General features: G+C 41.9%; 1 protein-coding gene across 1 annotated transcript in view; it reads right to left on the bottom strand.

The window, feature by feature from the left end:
* The window catches only part of AFG2A (AAA ATPase AFG2A), a 529,963-nt gene that overhangs the window by 437,518 nt on the left and 78,534 nt on the right, over nucleotides 1-13,911 (bottom strand). The window contains exon 9 of the mRNA XM_089672180.1: nucleotides 8,425-8,680. Within this exon, the coding sequence (XP_089528306.1) occupies nucleotides 8,425-8,680 (256 nt within the window). The remainder of the gene's footprint in view (nucleotides 1-8,424; nucleotides 8,681-13,911) is intronic.

Here is a 13,911-nt window from a genome sequence, read left to right as displayed (position 1 = left end):
GAGGATAAAATCCTCTTTCTTTGAGCAGCATGTCTTCTGGTGCCTCACAACAGAGGATTTCAGTGTTGAAAGAACAACCAAGGCACCCTGAAGTTTAGCATATTTATAGGAACATGGGTCTCCTCGAATGACCAGCTCTCCTGAACTTAGAGGGCATCCAGGACTGTGCTCCAAACTGACAGACCAGTATTTGTGCGAAAAACTTTCCTTGTTTTTGGAGGAAGAGTGTCCCTAACTCCATCGCTAGGTTGGAATATCCACCACATCAGGGAGATTCTGGCCTTGGTGGTCAGACATAAAGGACACTTGAAGGGCCGAGAGTGTTTGCCCCACGTTGGGTTGTGATGGTCTGGAGTGAAACTGGGCATAAGGCATAGGTCTGAAAGGTAATTATCAGGTACTCTCAGGCAGGCACAGAGTGAGGGTTTTTCCTGGGCCTGAAGAGCCCAGACATGAGAGCTGAGGGGCAGAGCTGTGCCCAATGTCAGGCCCAGGTATTCCAATCTGTGAGACTGGTCAAGCAATGACTTCCTCAGGTTGAGGATCCAACCTAAGCTCTGCAGAGTCTGCACTGCCTGCTGGATTACAGGGACAGGGAAAATGGGCCTTCAACAGGAGATCCAAGCATGGAGCAGAGCCAAGACTGGGTCAAGAAACTTGGTGAGAACCCGGGGACCATGGTATCACTAAAGCAGCAGAAAAATTGGTGATGCTGACAGCAAAACTCAGATTGCACTGATGGAGCGGAAAGGGAATATGCAAGTAAACATTCAGGATGTCTATTGAGACCAAAAGATCATCTGGATGGCGGGAGGAAATGAACAGCCTGGCACTTTCCATGCAGAAATCTTGCACAAACTGAAAGTCTTCAGATCCAGAAAGTGTTGAACTCCTATACTTGGTTTGGGAACCATGAAAAGGTCCCAGCAGAAGCCATAAAAACATTCTTCTGTTGGTACAAGGGTAATGATCCCTTGATAAAAGTGCTGCTGGACAACAGAAAGCAGATCCAACCATTATACAGGGATGTTGGATTCCTATCGCCCGACGCCAGGGACATGTAGTGCAGGTAGTTTTTTTCTACCTTTAGCCCTGCTGCGGGCAAGCAGTGGGCTCACCTGTCAGGTGGAAGCATTCGGCGGCAGCTTCCACACAGCGCCAGACTCTCCACGCCCCCCGTGAATTTGCCCATCTGTGGGCCCGGCTCGCTGTAGGCTAGAGGGGAGGGAGAACGGACAAGTCCGCTCTCCTCCCCTTCTTGTGCTGACCCGGAAGTGACGTTACAATATCACTTCCGGGTCCCCATTAAGAGATTGTAATGCAATCCCCGGGAAAGAATGTAATACGGTGCAATATGCACCACATTACATTCAGTGGAGCAGATGTCTCAAAGAGAACCTGTCACCAAAAATCATCACATAGGGGACTTCGTCCCCTATGTGATGAAAAAAAATTAAAGTTACACCCAAGCACATACCATCCCCCCCCAAAAAAAAAAATATTGAAGCCTCCATCCCCACATATACACACATACAAACGTAAAAGCACATGCTGGGGCATGAAACGGTCGATTGCGATACACATGTCACATATTGTCGTGCAAGCCAGAATGAGAGCAATAATTCTAGCACCAGACCTCCTCACTAACATTAAACTGTTGACCTATAAGGAGCTTTAAAAGTGTCGACCTATAGAAAATATAGGGTACTGAAGTTCGTCGACATTTCACGAGCACGCAAATTTAAGGTTTGACAAGTTGGATATCTATTTATTTGCTGCAACCTCATCTTTTATATTTTACAAAAAAATAGGTTAATTTATTACCCTAATTTTATGCCCTAATTTGTGTTAATTTTGTGCCCTAAAATTAACTTACTTGTATTTTTTACTAACATTTTGCGGTAACATCATGCAACATAAAAAATTGGAACCATTATTTTATTCTCTAGGGTCTCTGCTTTCAGAAAATATATAATGTTTGGGGGTTTTATGTAATCTTCAGACCTAAAATGATTTTTTTAAACACGTGCAAAAAATGCAAAAACGGCTCTGGCCGCGAAAGGGATAAAGTATAAGCCCTGACTCACCCTTTCCTGACGAGTAGCCAATCATTGTTCATCACACTGCAAGGTCTCCACCCTCCCTGCTAGACCCCGCGTGTGGTGCTGGAGAGAGGCAGGGAGGGGAAGAGAAGATAAACAGCGCAATGTTAAAAATATTACACATTTAAGTCGCCATAAAGCCTCTTTTGTTTTTAAAAGCCCCATACATTCCTAAAATCACCTCCGATTTAAATACGGTTTAGGTTAAAAAAAAATTAGAGTAGACTGTCAAAAGGGACAAGTAGATTGGGACCCCGATTCAGTCCCTGGACAAGTAGTTTTTTCAAAAATTTCTACACCCCTGCCATAGCAAGTTTGAAACCATGAAGTGGGGAGAAGGCAGAGTGTGGAACTTCAGTTTGTAGCCCCTGGAAATTAAACTTTGGGCCCAAAAGTCTGAGATTTTCTGGGACAAGAAGGTCAAAAAGTCTGACAGACATCCCCCCCACTTTCAGAAGTGGGGGCAAATCATCACTGGGAAAAGGCCTTAAAACCAGTTTTGCTTGGTTTGGAGGGCTATGTCTTCTTACAAAAGTATATTCCTGTCTTAGATTTAGAACTAGCCGAATAAGAGGGACTAAAGGAACCTTTCCTAACATCTTCAATGTGTAATTGCTCAACATACTCAATTGCCATCTCCTCCGCAAGTAACATGTCTGGATAAAAGGGCAAAGTCAAAGATGGATTCAGAAGGGGAGATTAAAAGGGCATAGGCGTGACCCTCTGTTATATATGGCCTCGATAAAGCCTGAAAATCTGTCCATGAATACTGGCACTGTGGCAGAAAATTCCTCTCTGGACAGGAAAGAGGAAGTTTTTGTGGCAGAAAGGCCAGCATAAAGATCGGAGGAAGGTAAGAGTAAAAGGTACTAGGGCCCTGAGTATATAACCTACCACCCCCGTTGGTGAGCCTAGGCTAGTGATTCCATTTTACCCTTTTCCCTTGTGCTTGTGATCTGCCATGCTTGTCAAATATTGTCACCAGGGGATACTCACAACCTGCACTGCTGTTGTGCAGTACAGGAAGGCCTTAGTGTCAAGCACTTGCAGGCTGCTGTGAACCTAGGTAGTGCAGAGAAACCATTATACTGTGCAAATGGAAGAGAGCCAAAAGCTGTTGCTGGTCAGAAAATGCACCCAAAAAGAGGAAGAGGCAGTCGCAGTAAACCAAAAAAGAGTAAGGCGGCCCAGGTCCAGTAAGTGCTGTGCAGGTGCACTAAGAGCCCAGGTCACGCAAGTACACTAGGTGCAACAAGTGGCAGGTGGCATAGGCACCTTAGCACCGGACAGAGGACACAGAAACACCGAACACAATATAAAGTGTTATTACGCAAAAAATTTAAAGGAAACTGCCAAGCCTGGCTCCCAGCCACGACCACTAGAAGGGTGGCTGTCGGCTCCCGCACACCACAAGGGGTTAAGGACGTAAAAATACAGCCTGGGAATGAATGTTTAAAGTGCCCCAACCTGGCTTTGCCCTATACGATAAGCATACCCCCACATGGTTCTTCAGGGACAGGGCTCTGCTGCTTGCAGACCATGACCCTGCAACTGTAATGTACCCTTCATGTGGCACATTGTGCCAGAGGAGTGCCTACAGCAGGATCCAGTGCATGTCAGTACTACAGACCGCTCCTGCTTCTTCCATCAAGTGGAGTCAGAGAACAGTCCCCCAAAGCTCTGCCAAAGAGACAGAAGCTGCAATAGAAGCTGCAATGGCTTTAGTGCGACAAGAATTTTGACAGGAAAATCACCTTGGTAGAAGCATCATCATCAGGGAGATAAAGAGAGAGGAAAACCCTTAATAGAGAAAAGTATGCTTCTAGAGAGAAGAGGTCCTTCATCTAAGAACACTAGTAAAAAAACATATGTCTCTTGTAAGCAAAAATATAACAGGCTGGTATTGTTTCAATAAGTTAAAAATAGCATTTCACTCAGTGACATCCCCATCCCTCATACATTTTAAGGCACCACATTAATAGAAATATTCATATTCCAAATAACCATTCTTAAGAAGAAAATAAAGAGAGTTATATTGTAATAGCATCCCTTCCACAGCTCAAAACTGACAGTATGTACACAGTAAATTATATGAGAAAGCTATATTCCCCAAAGACAAAAACAAATACTAAAGCCTGGAGTTAAAAGGACCAGAAAAAAAAGCAACAAAAATATCTTCCATGATTCATATCACACAACATACATATAAACATAACATTAATCCCCGTGGGCAATATTAGAAACTCAGTAATAAAAAGATGAAAAGCATTAGAGGAAAAACTCCAATGCTCAAATCTTCCCTCAACCATAAAAGGGGAAATATTAAACCCTTATTTAGCAACTTAGTCACTCTAAGAGACAACCTGTCTACTCTTTGCATCCTGGACTCCCAAGGGTCTTCTAGAACCACTGAGCTAAATATTATCCCAGCCAGTGTTTGCATACGTGTTTTCACTATGATTACAACATGAAGCTGCAAAAGTTGGTGTTTTAACCACTTCAACATTGGGCACATTTACCCCCTTCCTGCCCAGGCCAATTTACAGCTTTCAGCGCTCTCGCGCTGTAAATGATAATTGGCCGATCATTCAGTGCTGTACCCAAACTAGGTTTTTATCAATTTGTTCACATAACTAGAGCTTTCTTTTGGTGGTATTTAATTACCACTGGGTTTTTTATTTTTGCTAAATTAACATAAAAAGACTGAAAGTTTTCAAAAAAACGCATTTAAATAATTGTTCTTCATAAATTTAGGCCAAGATGTATTCTGCTACATATTTTTGGTGAAAATAACCAAAATCGGTATTTACTATTTAGTCTGTAGGAAAGTTATAGAGTTCACAAACTATGGTATATACAGCCGGTAAAATAACTATTGAACACGTCACATTTTTCTCAGTAAATATTTCTAAAGATGCTATTGATATGAAATTTTCACCACGTCGGTAACCCATACAATCCATGCATACAAAGAAACTAAAACAAATAAGTTCAGAAATTAAGTTATGTGTAATAAAATGGAATGACACAGGGAAAAAGTATTGAACAAGCTAATTGAAATGTATTTAATACTTCATACAAAATCCTTTCTTGGTAATGACAGCTTCAAGACATCTCCTGTATGGAGAAACTAGTCGCATGCATTGACATATACACAGCGGGTAACATAAGTATTGAACACATCATCATTTTTCTCATAAATATATTTCTAAAGGTGCTATTGACATGAAATTTTCACCACAAGTCGGTAACAACCATACAATCCATACATACATAGAAACTAAAACAAATAAGTCCAGCAATTAAGTTATGTTTAATAAAAGTACTGAACACGCTAATTGAAATCTATTTAATACTTCGTACAAAACCCTTTCTTGGTAATGACAGCTTCAAGACGCCTCCTGTATTGAGAAACTAGTCACATGCATTGCTCAGATGTGTTTTTGGCACATTCTTCCACACAGTCTTCAAATCTTGAAGGTTCCGTGGGCCTTATCTATGAACTCTGTACTTTAGTTCTTTCCATAGATTTTCTATTGGCTTCAAGTCAGGGTATTGGCTGGACCATTCTAGCAGCTATATTTTCTTTCTTTGAAATCAATTGAGAGTTTCTTTGGCTTGTGTTTGGGATCATTTTCTTGCTGAAATGTCCACTCTCATTTCTTCTTAATCATCCTGGTAGATGGCAGCATATTTTCATCAAGAACGTCTTGGTACATTTTATCATTCATCCTTCCTTCAATGATATGAAGTTTGGCAGTACCATATGCTGAAAAACAGCCCCATGTCATAATGTTCCAACTTCCAAACTTCACTGTTGGTATGATGTTTTTGGGGTGATGTGCAATGCCATTTGACCTTCAAACATGGTGTGTATTATGGCATCCAAAGAGTTCAATTTTGGTCTCATCTGACCAGACTATATTCTTCCAGTAGTTCACAGGCTTGTCTAAATATTGTGCAGCAAACTTTAAATGAGATTCAACATGCTTTTTCTTCAGCAATGGAGTCTTGCGTGGTGAGTGTGCATAAAGACCATGGTGGTTGAGTGCATTACTTATTGTTTTCTTTGAAACAACTGTACCTGCTAATTCCAGGTCTTTCTGAAGCTCTCTACAAGTGGTCCTTGGCTCTTGGACAACTTTTCTGATAATTCTTTTCACTCCTCTGTCAGAAATCTAGCAAGAAGCACCTGGTCATGGCTGGTTTATGGTGAAATGATGTTCTTTCCACTTCTGGATTATGGCCCCAACAGTGCTCACTGGAACATTCAGAAGTTTAGAAATGCTTCTGTAACCAATGCCATCAGTATGTTTTGCGACAATAAGGTTGCGAAGGTCTTGAGAGGGGTCTTTGCCTTTACCCATCATGAGATGTTTCTTGAGTGTGACACCTTGGTGATGAGACACCGTTTTATAGGCCATCAGTTGAGACTGAACCAGGGGATATTAATTTGCACTGACAAGGGGCAGGATTGTTTCTAATTACTGATAGATTTCAGCTGGTGTCCTGGTTTTCCATGCCTTTTTGCACCTCCCTTTCTTCGTGGGTTCAATACTTTTTCCCTGTGCCATTTCATTTTATTACACATAACTTAATTTGTAAACTTATTTGTTTTGGTTTCTTTGTATGTATGAATTGCATGGGTTGTTACTGACATGTGCTGAAAATATCTTGTCAATAGCACGTTTAGAAATATATTTACTGAGAAAAATGGCGATGTATTCAACACTTATTTTACCCACTGTATCTGAAAATCGATCAGTCCTGAAGTACCGACGGCCAATCTAATTTCTTGAGGCCCAAAAATGTCAGGACAGTACAAATTACCCCTTTTTGCAAAGTAGACAGTCCGAGGTATTTGGTAAGAGGCATGGCGAGTTTTTGGATGTTGTAATTTTTTGTCATAATGTTTTTGAAAATGAAAAAAAAAGGTCACAATTTTTTTTTTTTAACGTACTGTCACCAGTGCAGCACAGTGTCATCATAAAACATTTTTTTAAATGTCTTAAATTATTTTTTAATTTTCAATTACATTTTGTCCTTTTTTTTTACGATTTTTTTTCATTACACACTGCGACTAGAGTAGTATAATCTAACCAGAAGTGATCAGTATTTTGTTTTCTTTTACACGTTATGATTGCTTATAGCAGAGAATTTAATTGCTACAAGCAAGCATTTAAATAGATTCATTCAGGTTTTTTTGTTTTGATTAGCTTTGATTGGCCATAGCTAATCATATGGCACAGATGGGCTGTGATTGGCCTAGTCTATACCATGTGATTACTGTGATCAATCACAGCTAGGGACACAATTGTATACAATGGATGGCATAAAAGGAAGCCATCCATTGTTTACAATTGCCATGTGACCTGCTGTGATTGGTCACAGCGGTTATATGTTACTGGCAATGGGCCAGTACCAAGATCTGTGATCGGCTGTGTCCAAGAGCCTGTGAAAGATCTCGCCACAGTGCGTCCCCACCAGCACGGGCGAGGGACAATCCAAGAGGATTTCATATGATGCCCACCTGGATCTACGAGTCCCACTCAGCCGTCATTTTGCTATTGTCTGTGCAGGAACTGGTTAAATAAATGGATATCCCCGCTAGCAAACATTCGTAGCCATCCAGGATAGAAAATATCATACTTTCAGCTTCTGCAAATATTTTTTAATTTCCAGGAGCTTACCCTTTTTTCTTTTTCACCTTTGCAGAAAAATCTGGATATAGAAATATATTTGAAGCATTTATTGTAATATCCTTAAGGCAGCTTGCTCTCTGTAGAAAGATAACTAATTAATCCGGGTAGGATCGATCTTGGCATTCCCCCAAGTGGGGGAATGAAAATTTCTCAATGTATTCCATTATATTACCTCTTCCATTACAGCTGCTGTAACACTTTAACGATCAGGCCATCTAAAACTGATTTTTGTATTCATCCAATCATTTCTTATATCTCTTACAGCCTTTCATCATGAGATCTGCACGCTGGATACAACAATTATAAGAGGTCTGCTGTTCCCATTAGAGTTTTAACTAATCATATTAATATATTGCAGTAGAAGTGGGAACAGCCAGGAACTCTGGTCAGTTAGGGAATCAGTCAACTAGGCTTTGCTCCTCTAACTGAAAAAGAAAACGTTTTGGTGATTTGTTTAGTTTTATAGTAAGCAATTATTGCAGGTGTATACAACAGGAATATACAAATATTGAGCCCCCTGTGTAAAAGCTGCTGTGATCATTACAGGAATGTGAAAGTCACATATGTCTCACAAGCCACTACACCGTGAGTTCTGTTCAAATAATTCAACAGCTACTCACCTGCCTCCTTGCACAGAGATGCTAAATCTGCCCCCACGTAGCCATGGGCACTGTCTGCCAGCTGTGCTAACTGGTCCAATGAAAGCTGATGTGGAGCGTTAATAAGTATGCGCCTGAGGATATCTAGACGTCCCTGAGAATTAGGAATTCCAATTTCTATTTCTTTATCAAACCGCCCCGGTCTGCGTAATGCAGGATCCAATGCATGAGGACGATTAGTTGCACCAAGGACCAAAAGCTGTCCTTGACTTTCATCCTGCAACATAAGCAAAGTAAAATAATCAGTTCCTTACTGAAATACAGCTCTGGAAAAATACTGTTCCTGCATATATATAATTTTTACTACCATAACCTGTAAAAGCAGCCCAAATGGCCAGATGCAGCTACGTTTCATTTTTATTGAAACTAAATTTAGATTTTAAGCCCAAAGTTACATGAGGTTTAATTTGTAGGTGTTATAAATTTATTTTTTCTTGCATAATAAATTAGGGTTTTTTATCCTTAAATGTTAAAATTAATTTGATGGACTGAATTTCAAGTTACCAAAACTGTCAAATTCACAATTATCAGTTTTAATTTCCTGATAATGTACTGTCCCCAGGAAGACCTAACCCCCAGCGCCTAACATTTAAGACAAGTTTCTGAAGACAGCCCATTTGGAGAATGGATTACAACTGCACAAAAATACTTAATCACTTGCCATTTAGTGGGTAGTACTTGGAGATATGTGGCACATTCACCTTTTTGGAGTACTCTACTAAGTATGCAAGTACAACCTTGCTAACCTGACTGGTATTCTCAATGTTACAAATCTATAAATTATAACAGCTATCTTCTCCCCCTACTCCCTACCCTTCCCCCCCCCCCCCCCATGGTAAATACTGTACTACTTGGATATATACTTGTGCAGTCAATATCAGCTCTGTATGTCATGTACTATTGTGAACCTATGGATGTCCTCATTCTTGTCTCCCTTGTGAACTCAAAAACCTAATAAAGATGAGTGGAATATAAAATACCTTTTTTCAGGTAAAAAAAAAATTATGCATTTATTAATTTTTGGAAGAAAAAAGGGAATTGTGAGATAAAACATGAAGCAAGGAAAAAAGCTGTCTATTTCATAGGTGTTTGACAAAGAGGAAGTGACGTGAGATGTCAGTAAAATAGTGCTCTCTTTGCAATGGAAGTCCATTGAGAAATGCTCATGTAATACCTGGCCTAATTCCACTTTGGACAATCCAGATGGCTGTATGGCAGTGTGTAACTGACACAGTGAAAGGAGAGGTATGCTTCAGTTGGCACTATGTAGTGGTTCATGTCAGATTGTCAGTTAGAGAAGGCAGGAGATAGGATACTTACTTTGCACCTGAATGGCAGAAAAGGCCAGAGCAGAGCAGTTGGTGGAAAGATACAGTACAGTTCATAAAGGTAAGCTAATATGTGAGAAGTCAAAAAATTTTTTGTAGTCAGTTGTCACTATTAAAACTGTAGCAGATATTTCGATAAATAAGAAATTAAAGTGTTAATAAATCCTCAAAAGTAAAATGCATATAGTGCTGCAGACCAAAGAACATACCATATATGCTGTGTGTCTCTTTCAAAAGCTGTGGTCCCTTTGCTTTTCCTCTGTTAAAATGCCCCCTTCTCAAGTTCCTTTCAAAAGTGGCTCTGTACCCTTAAGTGGTACCACCGTGCCACCTCCCGGCTGGCACTTCATATGCCTCTCCCTACCTCACTTTCGATCATACAGCAGAAAGCCACTCCCCCCTCCTCCAATTGAGTGATTGACAGTGGCTATTACAATGTGCAAGTGACATATTAAGAATGTACACTCCCATCCCAAAAGTTCAGGAAAGCAGCATTGTGCAACCTGCAGCAAGCGTCAGTGAACAGCAAACTGTCTGAGGGTTTGTGCATACACTAAAAGAAAAAAAAGTGTATTGGGGAATTATAGGTTGCTTAGGATGCATTCATTTAAAAAAAAAACATACATTGTTTAATACTACTTTAACCACTTGCCGTCCGCCTGCTGTTTATAAACGGCAGGACGGTGGCACTCCAGGGGCGGGTTGCCGTTCATAAACGGCCCCCGCCATTTCTAGCTGTGCGCACTCCCTTGGAGCGCGCAGCACCGCGATCCGGTGTCCGCTGTGTCCTCCGGACACAGTGAACCACAGATCGTCGGACGGGACCTCTGTACGAGGTCCCGATCATGTGATCACTGATAGGCCAATCAGTGATCACATGCAAAGTAGTAATCAAGATGTCACTTGTGACATCATTGCTTACTACGTGTGAAATCTGTGAATGATCACAGAGGTCACATGGTACAAGGCTATTCACAACAGCCTTGTACCATGTGATAAGCTGTGACCAATCACAGCTCACTCAGTATTTCTCAATGGCTGCAAGAATGCAGACAGAAAGAGAAATGATTGCTTTTACATCCTATATGGGTGTAAAAGCAATCACTGTAAAAAAAAAAAAAAAAAAAATCTTCATCACCCCCCACAAGTAGTACAGTGTCACCATGGTGACACTGTACTGCTAGGGTGACAGTATGTAAAAAAAAATAATAATAATAATATAAAAAAATAAAATAAAAATGTTTAAAAATCATAATTTTTGGTTATAAACTAATTTGGCTTATTTATTTTTTACTAAAAAGATAACGGAATACATTTCGGCCAAGATCTATGATGAAAGATTATTTATAATGTTATAAGAAAAACACTTTTTTTCAAAATGTTTGGACTTTTTCATTTACATAGCAAAAAAAATAAAAATCCCAGTGGTGAATAAATACCACCAAAATAAAGCTTTATCTGTCTCAAAAAAATGGTAAAAAATTCATATGGGTACAGTGTTGTATGACCGCACAATTGTCATTCAAAGTGTGATAGCGCTGAAAGCTGAAAATTGCCCTGGATAGGAAGTGGTTAATACAGCAAATTAACTGACTGTAATCTGTAAATTGGCTATTTTAATAATACATATCAATGTGCTGAGAGACTAGTTTGTATAAGTAAATGGTTTCTGCTTTATTTATCTGCTTGATATTAGACTGCTACTTCCCTATCCCATTACAAGGATAACAAGTTATTGGAAGACTTAAAATGCCCATTATCATCCCATAATTACCGTATTTTTCGCTCCATAAGACGCACTTTTTTCCCCCAAAAAAAGGGGGGAAAATGTCAGTGCGTCTTATGGAGCGAATATAATGCGGCCGGTCCGATATTTCTGCCGCCACCATGTCAGAATACCGGGCCGGCCACTCAGCTGTTCTCTCCTGCAAGGCCTTACCTGTTCCTCGCTCCAGCGCTGCACAGTCTTCCCGCGCTGGCTTCTCTGACAGCCAGATGCCCACTGCGCATGCGCTGCGCTTTGTGAATGGTCCAGTGTTTTCTGGGACACATGACAGGTCCCAGAAGGCGCCGGGCCATTCACAAAGCGCAGCGCTTCTCGCGCATGCGCAGTGGGCACCCGGCTGTCACAGAAGCCGGCGTGGTTAGAAGAGGGAAAGACAACGCCGCAGAAGTGGGAGCGGGTACCTGTCAAATTCAGGTACCCGCTCCCCCTCCCTCCCCAAAGATCAGCAGTCTCTGGTCATCCCCTGCACTGTCTGCAGTCTCTGGTCATCCCCTGCACTGTCTGCAGTCTCTGGTCATTCCCTGCACTGTCTGCAGTCTCTGGTCATTCCCTGCACTGTCTGCAGTCTCTGGTCATTCCCTGCACTGTCTGCAGTCTCTGGTCATTCCCTGCACTGTCTGCAGTCTCTGGTCATTCCCTGCACTGTCTGCAGTCTCTGGTTATTCCCCGCACTGTCTGCAGTCTCTGGTCATCTGTACTGTGTCCCTGGTATTTTCCCTGTACTATGTCCACAGTCTCTGGTCATCTCCTCTACTGTGTCCACAGTCTCTGGTCATCTCCTGTACTGTGTCCACAGTCTCTGGTCATCTCCTGTACTGTGTCCGCAGTCTCTGGTCATCTCCTGTGCTGTGTCCGCAGTCTCTGGTCATCTCCTGTGCTGTGTCCGCAGTCTCTGGTCATCTCCTGTACTGTGTCCGCAGTCTCTGGTCATCTCCTGTACTGTGTCCGCAGTCTCTGGCCCATCTCCTGTACTGTGTCCGCAGTCTCTGGTCATCTCCTGTACTATGTCTGCAGTCTCTGGTCATCTCCTGTACTGTGTCCGCAGTCTCTGGTCATCTCCTGTGCTGTGTCCGCAGTCTCTGGTCATCTCCTGTGCTGTGTCCACAGTCTCTGGTCATCTCCTGTACTGTGTCCGCAGTCTCTGGTCATCTCCTGTACTGTGTCCGCAGTCTCTGGCCCATCTCCTGTACTGTGTCCGCAGTCTCTGGTCATCTCCTGTACTGTGTTCACAGTCTCTGGCCCATCTCCTGTACTGTGTCCGCAGTCTCTGGCCCATCTCCTGTACTGTGTCCGCAGTCTCTGGTCATCTCCTGTACTGTGTCCGCAGTCTCTGGTCATCTCCTGTACTGTGTCCGCAGTCTCTGGTCATCTCCTGTACTGTGTCCGCAGTCTCTGGTCATCTCCTGTACTGTGTCCGCAGTCTCTGGTCATCTCCTGTACTGTGTCCGCAGTCTCTGGTCATTCCCTGTACTATGTCTGCAGTCCATTGGTTTAGAATATTTTTTTTTCTTGTTTTTCGCCTCTAAAACCTAGGTGCGTCTTATGGTCAGGTGCATCTTATGGAGCGAAAAATACGGTAAGTCCTACACAGCACATTCCTTGTCTGACCACCACAGCAGGCTACTGAATAGGTACATAATCAGAGTATGTATGGCTTTAACCACTTCCCGACCGGCCGTTGTATATAAACGGCCGGACGGTGGCACTGCAGGGTCGGGTGGCCGTCTATAAACGGCCTCCCCGCACCCTGCTTGTGCGCGCTCCCTGGGAGCGCGCAGCACCGCGATCCGGTGCCCGCTGTGTCCTCCCGACACAGTGAAACACCGATCGTCGGACGGGACCTCTGTACGAGGTCCCGATCATGTGATCACTGATTGGCCAATCAGTGATCACATGCAAAGTAGTAAGCAAGATGTCACTTCTGACATCATTGCTTACTATGTGTGAAATCTGTGAATGATCACAGAGGTCACATGGTACAAGGCTATTCACAAAAGCCTTGTACCATGTGACAAGCTGTGACCAATCACAGCTCACTCTGTATTTCTCAATGAGTGCAGGAATGCACACAGAGAGAAAGAGAAATGATTGCTTTTACATCCTATATGGGTGTAAAAGCAATCAGTGTAAAAAAAAAAAAAAAAAATCTTTATCACCCCTCACAAGTAGTACAGTGTCACCATGGTGACACTGTACTGCTAGGGTGACAGTATGTAAAAAAAAAAATAAAAATAAAAAATAATAATATAAAAAAATAAAATAAAAATGTAAAAAAAAATTTAAAAAATTATAATTTTTGCTTATAAACTAATTTGGATTTTATTTTTTACTAAA

This window comes from Staurois parvus, unplaced genomic scaffold (assembly GCF_062004578.1).
Source record: "Staurois parvus isolate SC_StPar_1 unplaced genomic scaffold, SC_StPar_1.0 ptg000122l, whole genome shotgun sequence".
NCBI lineage: Eukaryota > Metazoa > Chordata > Amphibia > Anura > Ranidae > Staurois > Staurois parvus.
The sequence above is the reverse complement of the archived record's forward strand: the minus strand, read 5'-3'. Positions and strand labels throughout refer to the sequence as shown.